At 37.6% G+C, this 15,001-nt stretch overlaps 1 protein-coding gene across 2 annotated transcripts in view; it reads left to right on the top strand.

Annotated features, from left to right (window-relative positions):
* PREX2 (phosphatidylinositol-3,4,5-trisphosphate dependent Rac exchange factor 2) overlaps positions 1–14,546 on the top strand; it is a 190,774-nt gene extending 176,228 nt beyond the window's left edge. For both annotated transcript variants that reach the window (XM_054815635.1, XM_054815637.1), the window contains 2 exons: positions 4,394–4,461; positions 8,482–14,546. In XM_054815635.1, the coding sequence (XP_054671610.1) occupies positions 4,394–4,461; positions 8,482–8,527 (114 nt within the window). In that variant the 3' untranslated portion in view covers positions 8,528–14,546. The remainder of the gene's footprint in view (positions 1–4,393; positions 4,462–8,481) is intronic.
* The last annotated feature ends 455 nt before the right edge of the window (positions 14,547–15,001 follow it).

Genomic DNA, 15,001 nt, shown 5'->3' with positions numbered 1-15,001 from the left:
GGGAGATTGTCTCTACTCGAAGCTGGTACCTCTTCCAGCTTGGGGCATCAGTACCGAATAACTGGAGACACCTGAATGAATGGATGACCTCAGGAAGTGTTTTGGTTGGGTGGGGTTTTTTTCCTTCTAAATTGAATGAGGTCGTGATCATGTTTAACAAGACTCATAATAGCCCTGACTGTATTGTTGGAACAATTTTCAAAGTAATTGCCCTGTCAGTTATAATTAGGTATTTGCAAGCACCTGTTCTTCAAGAACTAAAGAAAAGAGACCAGCTTGTGAGAGCTGCCTGACCTTGGGTCTGTGGAATGGTTTTAGTGAAGTGGTTTCTGGTTTTCATCTGCAAATCCAGTCTAGACTGATGTTTTAAAATAAAAATTTTGACAACATGTCCAAACTATCTTTTAGCAACTTTATTTACTTATCTATGTTTATTCATGTAAACATCTGTACCCACAAAATACCATGTAAAGCATCCTGACAGGAGTGTGCCTTCAGGATGCAGCAAAGTGTGGAGAGGAGAGAGGCCTAGGAAAGGAGCTGCAGGAGGGCACAGGGCTCTGAAGACAGGTAACTAAAAAGCTGATAAACAGAAAAGGCTAGGAGAGAATTTGTGTTGTCTTTTAAGTGAGTAATCATTTTTCCATGCCTTTTCTTGAGTATAACAACAGCACTGCATTTTGAGTAATTCTTATAAGAATTGTACTGATTTAGAGCTCTTTGAGCTGGACATAAAGAGAATCTGTTTTCTTTATGTGACTGGTTCTTGCTATCCTTAAATTAGTGTGTAGCTTGAAAATAAACCTATCATTTTTTCTCATGGCAATGAGAATACTAGTTCATATATAAGAGTCCAGATTGATGGCGGTGTCTCCTCAGAGCTGTTGGCATTTTTCACCAGCGCTCTGGCAGTGCTGGTGTGCAGAGGGAAGCATTCTGGAGCCTTGTAGCACAGTTATCCCTTACGCCTACGTGAGACAAACAGTGTCAATATTTACATTGCTATAGCTTTAAGAATAATACTGGAGAAGTATAAATTAGCAGTATATTGAAATAGAAATGGTATAATGGTGCTCAGTGGAGACAAAGAGATGTCATGTAGCAAGTTGCTAGTAATTCTTGGGGGCTTTTCCTCAAAAGAAATGAGAATCTGGTGGTTGTAAGTAAGGTCTAATTTGTTCTCCTGCTAAACAATAAATTACATGGTTGTATAAAGCTAGGCTCCTTTTTAAATCAACGCATTTGATTTATTATGTGAGCAAGATACTAAAATTAATTTGTCTAGTGAGTGATGCAAGTAAAAATAGGCTGGTTTTGTTCTCAGAGGTAGTCACAGCACTGACGTTCAGGATCTACATGTGATTAATTTAGATAGTTTTGCCATGTATATGTATATCCTGGCTCGCAATTATGTTAATTATATGCCAATCGCAGCAGTCTGTCATGGTGGGGTTTCTTTATTATGATAAAAGTTTAGAAAATGGCACTGAGGAAAGGACACTGAAGGTGATGAAGGTCCGGACTCAACATGTCTAACTTTGTAACCGACACCAGATGAGCTATCCTTATGCAATTCATGACAGACACTTGTCATATCTGTTCTTAAACCTTCAGTAGTGGAGACTCCTGCAGAGTGCTTCCCAAATGCTCAGTTCCAGAGTTTTCTTAATGTTTTCATTAGGATGTTTTACTTAGTGCCTCACTTGAGTCTGTCTTTTTTTTTTTTTTTTTCCCTTCAATTTGTCTCCTGTTTTCCGTCCAGTATACTGTAGATTTAGGGACCAGATTTTACTCCCTTTTTAGCAGCAGACTTTTAGTATTTTGAATGTTTCCAGGGATGGGACATCTACAACCTCTCTGGGCAACCTGTCCCAGTGTTTCACCACCCTCATTGTAAAAAATGTCTTCCTTATATTTAATCTGAATCCTACCTTCTTTTACTGTATAACCATTACCCCTTGTCCTATTGCTACAGGCCCTACTAAAAGGTCCGTCCCCAATTTGATTATCATTTCCCTGATAAGCCATCACTTTTGTAGACAGAAGAACATCATTTCATCTGATCTTTCTTTTTTGGGTTGTGTTTTCTTACCCAATCATTCTTCCTATTCTCCTCTGAACTCTTCTCAAGATGAGAAGTAACTATGAAGAATTACAAAGGGATCTTACAGGACTTCATGACTAAGCAATAAAATGGCAGATGAAACCAGTGTAGATATCTGCTAAGTGATGCACACGGGGGAAGAACCAAACCCTAAGTTTACATTTACAATAATTGACTGTGAGCTTGCCATTACATCTCATGTCCGAGACCTCAGGATATGATAGAAAACACCAGCTCAATTCTCAGTAGCTATCAGTAAAGCAAATCAGAAGCTATAATGGTTTAGGCAAGGATAGAGATGACACAGTGGAAATCATGTTGCTGTGACCCTTCATTTTGAACTATCTGATGTTCTGATCCCTTCCATAAGGATATAACCTAATGGAAAAGGTTCAGAGGAGGTCAGAAAAAATTATCAACATTTGGGAATGATTTATAGACAGGGTAGACAGGCAAAATAATCTAGGATTGTTTGACTTCATGAGTGAAGGAGGATATGACAGACATCTAAAGAAGATGTGGCATGGATAGGGACTGACCATTGTCCTCACCAGTGCAGAACTAAAGGCATCAAATGAAACTGGCAGATTCAACCCAAATGAAAATAGCGGTTCTTGACACAGCAAGCTAAGATTGTACCCAAGATGTGGATCTCCTTCCACAAGGAGGTTAGTGATGTTAAGTTATTCAGGGGTCCAAGACGAGATGGGAAGGAAGAGAAGAGAATCACTGAAATCGATCAAATGCATACTCACTCCTGAACAGAGGAAGTATTGCGTGACTAATGACTGAATTCTGGAGGAGTTTCTGGGGCAAGACATATGTTTGGTGTGGTCTGTAGTCATGTCTCTTGCAACTGTCGGAGGCAAGCCTACTGAGCTAGACGTAAAATCACTTTTATATTCTGCCTTCAGTTTTGTAGGTACTCTAGTTATTTTATCTTTTTTTTTTTTCCCCCCTAAAAGAAATGTAAGGACACAGTATTTTTTGTTGCACATGTTGATTTACATAAACTCTGAGAACTTACCTGTGTGTAACCAGCCAGCCTTTCTCATCTTTTGTTTGAGCTCACAACAGTGAACTAATACCTTCTCCATTTCCTGGCTACCAGATTTCAGTCAGATGCAAAGTCTAGTCTTACTCTATGTATTGAATCAATGATTACACCTCATTTTTACATCATGTGCAGCTGCCATTGCAGCTCTGTTTGGAATGTAAATTATCTTTGATGTTTCACACCAATCTAATATCTCACTGTAAGAATTCTGAGATTATATATTTTTGTGCTCTGGTATTTTGTCCTGAATTTAGGTAGTCCACAAGGACAAATAAAGGGAGAGTCAGTGTATGTATGACAGTGACAGAACAAGTATTTTCCATCTCCTTTAAAATGTTAGAAAACATAAAGAGATTGTATATCTAACAGATACGTTTCTTTATGATGACCACTTTACATTAATAAAACTGCACTTTAAAAGCTAGACCTCATAATTTAAAAACAAATTTTACCGAGTTCTTTGATATGTCTAAGCTAGTTTGTTTGCAGAAGAGTCTGCATTTTTCACTATCATGGTAACATTGTGCATGTTTTATCAACTTCCTCCTTACTGGATGAGTCAGTGAGACAAAAGCACTTTCATTATAGTTTTTCAAAGGATCAGTTGAGGTCCAGAGAGACCAGCTTTTCTAGTCGAGCCTGCTTTAAGCAGAGATATTAGAGTAAGCAGTCTTGGCAGGTCCAGTCCAACCTGATTTTTTTTATGACTCTGATTATAAAGGAAGATCAGGACCTGCATTTTTCTAATCCTAATTTAGTGCCTCAATTTAGTCCATTTTTCTAGATTTAACTAGAAGGCTCTTCATAGGAAATAATCTGTAATATTTTTTTGTTCAGAAGTTCACAGGAAATAAGTGACACTTCAGAAAAGGACTTTGTTATCCATGTCTTCTACAAAGAAATCGTGACAAAAATCAAACAAATTGAAACAAGATGTGTTTGGATTGTTTTAAACCTTAAATGTTTATTTTTTTATGAAGTTTTTTCTGTAAGATATATACGTATGCATTTATTTAATGACAAGTGGAAAGATTTTCTTTTTTCTGCATATTTCACTAAGTGGAAAATCAATGTACTGCTTTTGTTTCCCACCTTAGAAGAGGAGAGTTGTTTTGGGACATGGAGCATATGTATTTATTATAATTAATAGTTATCTTCATCTGGAAAGCTCAGAAAACTTACTGACTTGTGTTGGAATAAATGAGGCAAAATTATTGGTTTTTTTTTCACAGGGTGCGAGAGTACAAAACACAGCCAAGAATTTAGGAGTGAGGGATCGAACGCCACAGTCTGTCCCACGGTAACTGATTGTTTGTATCCTAGACCATGATTTTGTCCAGTTTGTGCCAAATTCTGTCCTAGCTGCTCAAAAGCTAACAATAAACAGTGACTTAGTGTGCCCTAACTGGTAAGATTTAGCTTTTAATGTACATAAAATGAATTATGTTCTTAAGCCATACAATTTCGAAGTAATCAGTTGCAGAAATTCAGGCTATGTAGCACTTCAAAATGTGCCCCTTTTTTGAAAAATGAAACTTAGTTCATGGTAATTATGAAAACACTGGAGTAAGTCCTTCATCACTTGTGATGTTTAGTGGTTGTGGGGAAATATTCATAACTAAATCCATAGCCCCATTTTAATGAAATACTGTACTGCAGTATCTCAGCAAAATCACGTTCTAGTTGCTTTTAGAGATGATGTAGTCTTTCTTCATCTCTTTCTGAAACATCCATTAGAATGAAAAATGCGACTGTTCTATATTTATCCAGCTTTTTAATGCTGTGATGGATTGCAGGTACCTGAAATGTTTCTTAACAAGCACAATACCTATAAATGAAAATAACCAAACAACAATGTTCTTAATTTTATCTTAAAGTGGTTTTATAAATCCAGCTCTAATTTAAACTTTTTTTTACCAATTTAAAACATAATGTTTTTGTTGACTAATGATAACACATTGAATGAGCTAAACAGATCTGTGAAATACATAACAGACCCACTGTGGTGTTTAAATTTCAGCAAGGAAACAGTGAATTAGTAATACCTGATAGAGGTAACCATGTGAATGAGCACATATGCTATCTATAGCCTCACAGAAAGAATGTCTTCTGGGTTCTGACCACTAATACTCAGGAATTTTTTTCTTATGCAGTTTGTTCCCCTTTTCTCATCTGTCCCAGTTTCTTCCAGTAGGGAATCAGGCTACTGCTCATAATTCATTTGTAACAAATCACTGCACGTTGTTCCATGGCTGTGCTCTATCTGGTTCTAGAAGAGGAGTGTACCTTAATTGTACAAGGTATGAGCAAATCTGAGCAGCAGCTGCTGTTCAGTTGCTGAGTAGCAGCATTTGTTGGAGCATATATGCATCTTGCATGCCCCATAAAGGAGATTAAATAAGATCCAACAAAAGTACTGATTCTAGAGTAAACCCATCGGCAATGAAGTCATTGCCCTTACCAGCAGATGGGGACATCCCTTCTCACAGTAACGATTAGCTTAGAGGCAATCCAGGAGCAAAATTGCCTGACCAATTGTCTTGCATTGTGGCAACCTAACACAGAAAAATAACATTTTATTATAGTAAAAGCTGTGAGAAGCCTTTTCGTATTTCAAACAGTATGGTTTTGGCCTTAAATGGACTCCTCCTTCATGACATAATTCTGGAGACAGCCAAAGAATTGTTGCAAACTAAACTTGTCCCACCTCTAAATGACAGAGCATGTATCTAGATTCAGAGCTTTTGTGATAAAGGAAAAATCTAAGTTTTTGAAAAGAAAAACTTAGCCATGAGACATTTTTTGGCTTTGCATCAGTTGAGAAAAGATCACCTCTTTCCAGTTGACACTCCCACAACACAGCAATGAAAAGCTGAAGAAAAGTTGAGAGAGAGCTCCTAGAACATAGAATAGATCCAGCATGCTTGCCAGTCAGCAGCAACAGCAGTGTCACAGGAATATCTCATTGACCTCAGTGTTTGGGACATGTGGTGTACCTTTAAGAGAGGAAGGTCACGTAAGTCAGAATAGTCATCAGCAGGAGTGATACTTTTGATGTATAGGTAAATGATACTGGGGGTTCTCAATTCTTTGCCTTGAAAATGATTTTACTATTACATTTGGTTCCATTTAACGTCAATTGACAGTGTTCTCAGCTCTCTGCAGTCGCCTCTGTTTTCTGTCTTTTCTCAGCTGATCTGTTTGTGCCATCTCAAATAGTTGTTCCATGTATATTGACCCAGAACAGGCTGTTTCTGCTCTATACCGTCTTCAGCAACTATAGCTCCTTAGGGATTTATGCAGCCTTGCTGTTAGTTTGCTTCAGAATTTCCCTACATCACTCTCTCTAATCTTAATGGTTACCATTTTAACTTGAGGAATACACAGACCTTGGTACTTGGGGCTGAACTTTTCTGCACATTGTTCCACAGAAATTAGATTTTGCTAAAACATCAAGAACTAACCCTACTGCAATTACTTAGATGAGATTCTGACAGTAATTTTATCTGTCTTTTGCCAGCTTTGAATATTACTGCTTTATTACAGCAGCAGAATCAAATAACTCAACCCCTGTTTATTTTTCTCTGCATACTTGTCTGTATAAAGATCTTATTCATTGGTACACAAGTATGAGATATATGTGTATTGGCTTATATATGGCTCCTAACAAATACATTGGTGTCTGCACAGTGTAACCTTAAATGATCACGTTTCTGAATCTGCCAGATGACAATGTGGAAAAGCTTCATTATGGTGGAGGTTTGAAAACAGGTTTGCAATTGCTGCTTGGCTGACAGAACTGATGCTCCCTGTTCTTACCATCCAGAAACAATACTGCTTGATAATATCACTTCCAGTGAGATTCAGAGAAAAGTTATGTAGCCCACAGCCATTGTGTGTTGTGAGCGTCCCGTGGGTTTTAACTCCCAAGGGAACTGAAATCAGAGAAGAGCAGCTATCCTGCCCTGCTTTTGCATAGCCACAGGATGCTTCTTCTGACAAGATGTGCTAGATGTTGAAGAGGCTTTCAGTACTCAGGGGGGCAGCCATACATACCGTGCCTCACATAATTTCAGTAGCAGCACGGTATCATGCCAAGAAGGCACCAGTCCATTGAAATTGAATTGTTCGTGGAGTCCAGCCACATGTACAGATTGTTTTCTGTGTTGATTTGTAGTATGATTCTGGAATTTATGATTAGTTAAAATGGAGCCATATAAATTAATGTGATGTTTAGCAGGCAAATTTGCAAAATATACTTAGAAAACTCAGCCTGAGCAGCTTAAATATCCCTAGCCCCCAAGTCACTGAACGATTCACCACCCTGCCAGACCTACCAAACCAGCTATTTCTATTGCTTTGGTGTTTCAATATCAGAGATTCTTCAAGTTAAGTATTAATGCACATGCTGTGTCATTTTCTCTTCATTTTCGGCATCTAATGCTTTTTCTCCTTCCCATGCCATACTCAGTCTCTTCTCTTTACTATTCCTTCAACGATACACTTTCCCTGAAGAAAATATGTAATCTCCAAATGAGATCATGTCTGTTGCTGCTTCTGATTGCTGTGGTTGCAGGGGAGGTACTGTTTGCTGAACATACAGAACAGAGAGCCTGAGGTCAGAATGATTGCTGTTTCTTTTCAGTATCCCTAACATTAGGGTGAAGTTTCAAACACTTGCTAATAACCAAGTCCATGCAAAAGAGTTCAATAGAAATTCAAAAACCTTTATAAATGAAGGAGTGGCTCTCTGTACTGAGGTGGTCATTTCAACCTAATCTTACTGGTCTTGACTTCATACATGTAGAAACGTGGGGGAGTTTAAAACCTTCATGCTGGCATGTCACGTGTCTGACATCTGTCTTAGGTTCTTCAAACAGCATCGGTTTTATAGGGAACTGTGTTACAGTGAGATCTGACTCCGTGCCAAAACAAAACAAAAATGGAGGCAATTGCATTCATTCACCAAGCAGCTTTTCCAATTTAGAAATTCAGAGCAACAACTGGTAATTGGATGAGTGGAGACAGCTTTCTCCAGGATGGGGTCCTTCAGTGCAGAAATAAGAAAACTTGCCTAAACTGGAATGTCTTTATGAGGTTGCTTATAGACATGTATTTTAATAATACCACTTTCAATGTAAACATTCATGCGCATGAATAAGATTTTACTGGTTTTATATCAATGTTATTAAACTGAATTCAGTGCCTCTTGTTTTGCAGTGCAGGAAGACTTAGATTGTTTGTATTCCTTAAATTTACTGATTTTAGTAATGACCAAGCTCTCAGAATAGCAATTGCTTTGTTTTTTTGTCCCTGTCAGGTTATACAAGCTGTGCCAGCCACCACCACCTGTTGGAGAAGAATGAGGAGAACCGCTCCAGAAAATAATCCGATAATGGCCTTTAGGATACTGGGACTATATGACAAAAATCTAACTGCACTATAGCAGTATGTGCTTGGGGCTTTGATAAATAAAAAAACCCTTTACTCAGGATAACAAAAGAAATACCCCAAATATTCTCTATTGCCATTGGAAAATGACTTCCAAAAAGCATTTCTGGAATTGTGCACTCCAGCCTTACACTAGTAGAACAGGAATCTTCCTTGGGAATTTTACACTGGAATCAGAGTCATTTGATGTGTCTTGTTCAGCCACATGATAGATATAGCCAGCAGCTTGAAAACAAATGTCTTGTTCAGAGAGAATGACTTCACTTACACACTATGCAGAATCCGTTCTTGTGGAAGGAATAAAAGCCTAGATAAACTAGGCTTGATAATGAGCATGCACTTCATATGGGGCCCTTTGCACTGATAATCCCTTTTTTCCTGGCGCCGTCATAATTTCTCAGAACGATGGCATCACTGTTTCAAGGATATAATGTAAGTGAGGTTTAAAGATGGAAAAACTCATCTCAGAATTGTGCCTAATGGCTGCAGGCAGACTGCTGCTACGAACGTGTGCTCGTGATCAGCAAACTCAGCCGTGTCTTAAGCAGCGCGTTGTCATACTCTTAGGAGGAATACCTGTACGGCACGTGAGGTGAAGTTTTGCCCTTGTTCAGCTGCCATTAGAATGAAGGAGAAGGAGGAGAAGTCTGATCTTCATCCATAGTTAGACTGAATTTCAGACCCTGTCTAATGGATGCTTTACATTATTGCGCCTCTGCATTGCAGAGTTTTCCACAGCTGTGTATATTCTTGTATAGCACTACACTAGCAAATCTACGTATGGCGAGGATGAGGCAGTATTGTTATGTTTAACTGGAAATGTCTGTGGTTTAAGTTGAAGCATAGTTTGGGGGTTTGCTGTTCCATGCTGCCAGTTTTGTCAGAACTGTTTTGTATAGCATTTCAGTTCTCTGGAGTGGTAATTGTTACAGATTTATTTTGAAAATTGTACTGAGTATTTAGAGGGCCCAGGGAAAATGTATCTGCGTTTGGCTGTTCTTTTGGCCAAAGTATTTTCAGCAAAAATGCCCCCAAATGAGGTTTCATAGGTGACACATTAAAACAAAAACTATATTCTGAAATAGTTCTACTTGTAGCAGTAGCTTTGCATTCTATGAGAGCAGGACATATACTGTTTGAATAAAATTTATTTTTTGTACAACAGCAGCCTGTAGTTATGCTGTAGCAATCAAACCTCACAACATAATTTTTGCATATTATCTAATTATTTATGAAATCTTCAACAAATGTATTAATCCACAATGAAATACGTGAGAAGTCAAAACAAGCTGTACTCTTGCAAAGAGTGTTCTTTACGTAGGATATCTAGGGGACTTTTTACTTTTCTCCAAAGGAGGAATTAGGGCTCCTACCTTTTTCAGTATTCTTAGTGTTTTTACAGACTTTAACTTTGCTAAGAAAATAAATATTTTTATATATCCACAGATATATATGTCTGCACATATATGTGAGTTTCAATATGTATATATTTATGTAGCCGTATCAATTACCGGTCCAACCTTAAGTATAGAATGTTTGCCTTAAACTGTGACAGACATATGCAATAATGAACACTTCAATAACAATTTCTGCTTTGGGTTTTGAAGTTTACGCCCTTTCATAGTTACTGGAAGCTGTGGGATTATAATCTTTGTGATTAGAAAAAAAAAAAAAAAGAAAAACAAACCCACAAAGTCTTACTCTTCAAGAACTAATTCTTTTTGTCAAGGATAACCTAATGCTTGTACATAAGTGAGTCATGCATGGAGCTGCTAACCCTGTATAATGTCACATAACCTAGAGGACAAAATCTGTAGCATGCACACACGTTATTGTAACTAGGTTTTTTATTGCATTGAAAACAACAGGAATGCAAATATCCTAAAATAGTGTCCCTGTTCAATATGGTAATTGTCTAATTTGTTTTGGTGTTGAAAGCATGGGGTAATAGATATTTGTAAACACTGAGGGACAAATAGTTATAAGCCAGTCACTGGCCCAAATTCTTTAGCTATTTTTTCCTGAGTGTGCATCAGAAATCTTGAACTCTTGTTTTTGTATCTAATTTTTGGTTCTTTATTCTTTTTTCCCCCCTCTAGAGGAAGTTTTCAAAAACTTATTCAGTGACCCATACTGCAAAATAAAGTATCTATTTAGCCTGATATCAAAGGGGCTGAGAAACTTAAGCCTTGGTTTTCTGGGATTACAGGTGGCATGTAAAGATATGATTTCCAAAGGAAATTGGGCATAAATGTCCCACTGACTGTCTATGGGAAGTGGGAGCCTAATTTCTCAAAATGTCTTTCAAAAGCCAGTGTTCACTTGAAACATTGTGCAGCTTTTCAGGCTGCTTTTCTTGTGCCTCTGTTTTCAGAGCACACTGCACATTCTAACACATCTGACTTCTGATAACATTACATGGACCTTTAAGAAGCCCATACTGAAATTATAAATTGAAATACGTTCATTATTAAAGCTATTTGTCTTGTTTGGTATATGTGGAGGATGTCTTTGTTCCTTATTCAAGGTGCACCTGCAGAGTAAAAAAAAATCCATTCTCATCACACTATGCTTATCCTCTCATAAATTTTTAGACTTACAGATGACAAGAAGAGATGACCAAGAGTGATGATTTACAAGAGCTGTAGCACCCGTAGCTTGTTAAATCTTTGCTTCTACAGCAACAGATTATGCAGCCTGTTTTTACGACAAAGTGTTGTACTGGTTTAGGGAAAGCATTCTGTATATAATTTTTACTTTTTCATCCAAGACAAGTGTAATTCTTCTGGGAATAAATTCAAGGATCTAGAGACATACATTACCAAATACTGACTGCCGTGATGTAGCTGTAGTCTGTGGGGGATGTACAGGAGATTTAACAGCTGGGAAGGGAAGGTCAAGGGCCAAGGAACAGCTAAGTTGCCATAGGGTTCCTGCTTGGAGAAAACTTAGATTTGATTTTAAGGTAGAGCTGATGATGTTTGGCTTATCTTTGTAACCATCATCTATGAATAATAGGATGCTAAACAGTCTTTATGAAATGAGCATTGATTCAGCCTAGTTCCCCAAGTTAAGTATTTCATAACACTTCTTTTCCTTGCAGATTGTAAATGTAAATGAATACAAAAATGTATATATTCCAGTTTCTCAATGTCAAACATTTTTGTGTTTAGGGATCCATTTTAAAGTAAGTATTCCTGCTGTCAGCTGAACCAACCAACCAATTTTAGGTCCTCTGAGAGCGCTGCAATCTTTAGTGGCTTTTTAGATAGTTTTCAGTGGGTTTTAGCAAATGCATCAGGTTTTCAGGTTGTTTTTTATTTGTTTGTTTTAATGCAGTCAATAGTGGTCAGAACTGCTCTTCTCCTGTTTGAGAGCCAAAACAATTAAACTTAAGTTGACAAGGATTTATAGTAATCATACTTCATTTCATTTGTTAGAATCCCCTAATGGAAAAAAAATGAACCAGTTTTATTGATCTGTTTTTACCCAGAGAAATTCACAAGCAAACAGTGATTTTTCGTTTTATTAATTCATTGTCAGATATAGAGTATATATATATATATATATATATTTAAGACAATTGCCTGAATGTGAGTATACACATCATGGTGAAGCATGATGCTCAAAAAAAGGAAAGTATCTTTCATTTATTTTCATTTAAATTGTGAAATCAGTAACTGTAGTATATATACATACTGTTCTGTACTCTTTACAGTTACTTCATGGATATGTCTGCCAGCATTTTACGCATCTTTTGCACCATTTTTCTTTAACGTTATGAAAAGAGGAGAGTTTCTCAAGCTAATGCATTGCCTTATGTATTTTATCTCTGTACTTGTTGATAAATGCAGGTAGTGCTTTTCTAATTGTACTCCGGCAGTACACTGGCATTGGTAAATTAGATGCACAGTACAGACCTGTCTCAGGATACCTGGATTTTTCATCATTAGGTTTTGAAGTATAAAAAAGATACTGAACTCATATTTTTGTATGCTGACAATTGTGTAGGGTTGGTTTTTTTTATATACTGTATATATCAATCAAGTTTTCCTAAAGAAAATGTATTATTAGGAATGTTTCCCTTTTCCTGCTAGAAGACATGGGTTTATGTTTTCTTGTTATGTATGTATAAACAAACATACAGCATGCACAGTCGTGAAGATGTTAACACCGGTGAGAAATTTCAGATTGTCCAGAGGCCAGTCAAGTAGTCATTTCTTAAGTTCTTCTCCAGAAAGAACATCTCCATGCTAGAAATCCTATATAGCTAGAGTGGAACTACTTTAGAAATAACTTCTGCTTCCGTTTGAAAGTCCAATAGAGTGTTCAAAGTAGCTGGGACATTTCTGCAAGTATTTAGATTTGGACGTCCATGGGAATATCCACAACGTCTTTTGCAGAGGTGTGTGTCCTATCTGTACCATGCGCCAGATTTGAAAGACTAAGCAGCCTTACTAACTTTTTAATACCCTGTATATAGTGTACGTATTTGGTTATACTTGTGTTACACTTTAAAAACGAACTTAATTTCTGCATCGAGTATTGCACACATTTTTCAAATGAAGAATATATTGTCTGTTGTAACGTCTCATTAAGCACAAGAGAGCATTACTGCTTTGAAATGTTATGTATAAGTACAGCCATACACAGACTCTCTCAGTGAGCTTTTGTTTGAAAACTGTCAAACTAGCAGCTTTGCGGGTAGTTGAGTTTGTTAGAAGTAACCTTTGGAATTTAATGTTAAATATCCTTGAAACATGGTTTTAAATTACTTTTTCCTTGTTTGTAAAGTGCCCGTGTAGCATACTTTGAATCAGTTGCTATATTGATTATGGGTTAAACTAATACTATGTACTTTTAGATCTATGGTTTATTTTTTTAGTCTACCTATTAAAGACTGGAATGGTAACAATGTATTACAAAATGTCAGACAGCAATAAAACCGTTCATAATATGGCAACTGCAAATCTCTCTATTTGTAAGCAAGAAATAAGTTGGGGGAGAGGGACTTGGGGGTCTTTAACCCTTTCACTATGGCTGCCCGAGGAATTCTGCTGCAGGAAAACAGCAATTAAACTTCTAGAAATAAATGTTTATCTTAAGACTCCCTTCTGAGAACCCAGGCCCAGTCTAGGTTCACTGCTGACAATTAAAGTATAACTTAATAAGCAGTGGAAAACTGAAGCCTGTGTGAGCAGTCGTCCCTGGCTGTGGGCACCTGTATTTAGTGAAGGCTGGAAGAGACACAGGCACAAAAATCCCTTTCCGTCCCCACGGTGCCATTACTGCCCCACAAAAGGCCAAAACATCCACTGTTTCTGGCATTCCCTTGTCGGTCATCATCTGTTTACTGCTGTGCGCAAGGATAAGCATCGGACGAGCCTAATGTGGAGAGTTGCACTCCCTTTGCTAAAAACCCACCTAGATAGGACTGGTCCTTCAGAGGGATTGGGAACTCGGTCTGAGCTGCTGTTGGGATGCCAGGGGTTTGAAGAGTTGCGCTGAGTGTTTCTTTCGTAGGACAGAAAGCTGAGGAAATAGCAGACCTCCCTAAGCAGTTGTCTCTATATGAAGGAAGTTCTGATTTCTACGTGGTGGTTGTGGTCATGAGGATCAGTGGAGGCAGGCCCAAAAGCAGCTACAATGGTTTTGTAAAATCCCTTCTGTTTTCCGTCTTCTGCTAGCCGGGAGGAGGGTGAGGATGAAAGTATTTCTGGATAACTAGACTTCAAAAGATAGATTACTTTTTTTTTTTTCCTGTCCTAAGTATTCCTCTCTCCATAAGTTTGTGAAGGAAGGCAGCATGGAATTTCAGAGAAGTATTGAGAAGCAGAAGTGACCAGATGATTTCAAACATGGTCTGCTTTTTTACCATCATATGTGAGGTTTCTTTTTTCAGTGCTCCTCATTTCTGTGGTCTTGACTTGCTGCCATGAATAAATCAGAAATAAAGTCCAAAGGATTATTTTCTCGATCAGTGTACACAATGGGAATAAATAGTGCTTTGAAACAACTTCTGAGAAAGATATCAATTACACCAACGTAGCACTTGGGTGTCCAGTAATTTCTCATCTTTCATGAGAAAGTATTGCTATCATCATGATTTGAAAGTCAAAATGTCTGCAAAGGGACTTGTCACACTTACATGTCAGAGGCCACATGAGGCACAGTGTGAGTCCATGATTCAAGAATGATAACGTATCTTTGCCTCACATCAAAGTATGTGTCAGCTAATGTTTGAAAGTTAAAACACTTCCTTTTAAATGTTACTCATAAGCTTACTTTTACTATGTATTTGATTGCCTTTTTTTTTTTTTTATGGCTCTATGTCATGCAGAAACAGGGTAGATGGTGCTCGTACTTTGCTTATAGGGATGAAATGGAAT

The sequence above is a fragment of the Grus americana genome, chromosome 2, assembly GCF_028858705.1.
Source record: "Grus americana isolate bGruAme1 chromosome 2, bGruAme1.mat, whole genome shotgun sequence".
Lineage (NCBI taxonomy): Eukaryota > Metazoa > Chordata > Aves > Gruiformes > Gruidae > Grus > Grus americana.
Note: the sequence above shows the minus strand (reverse complement) of the source record. Positions and strands in the feature narration are given on the sequence as shown.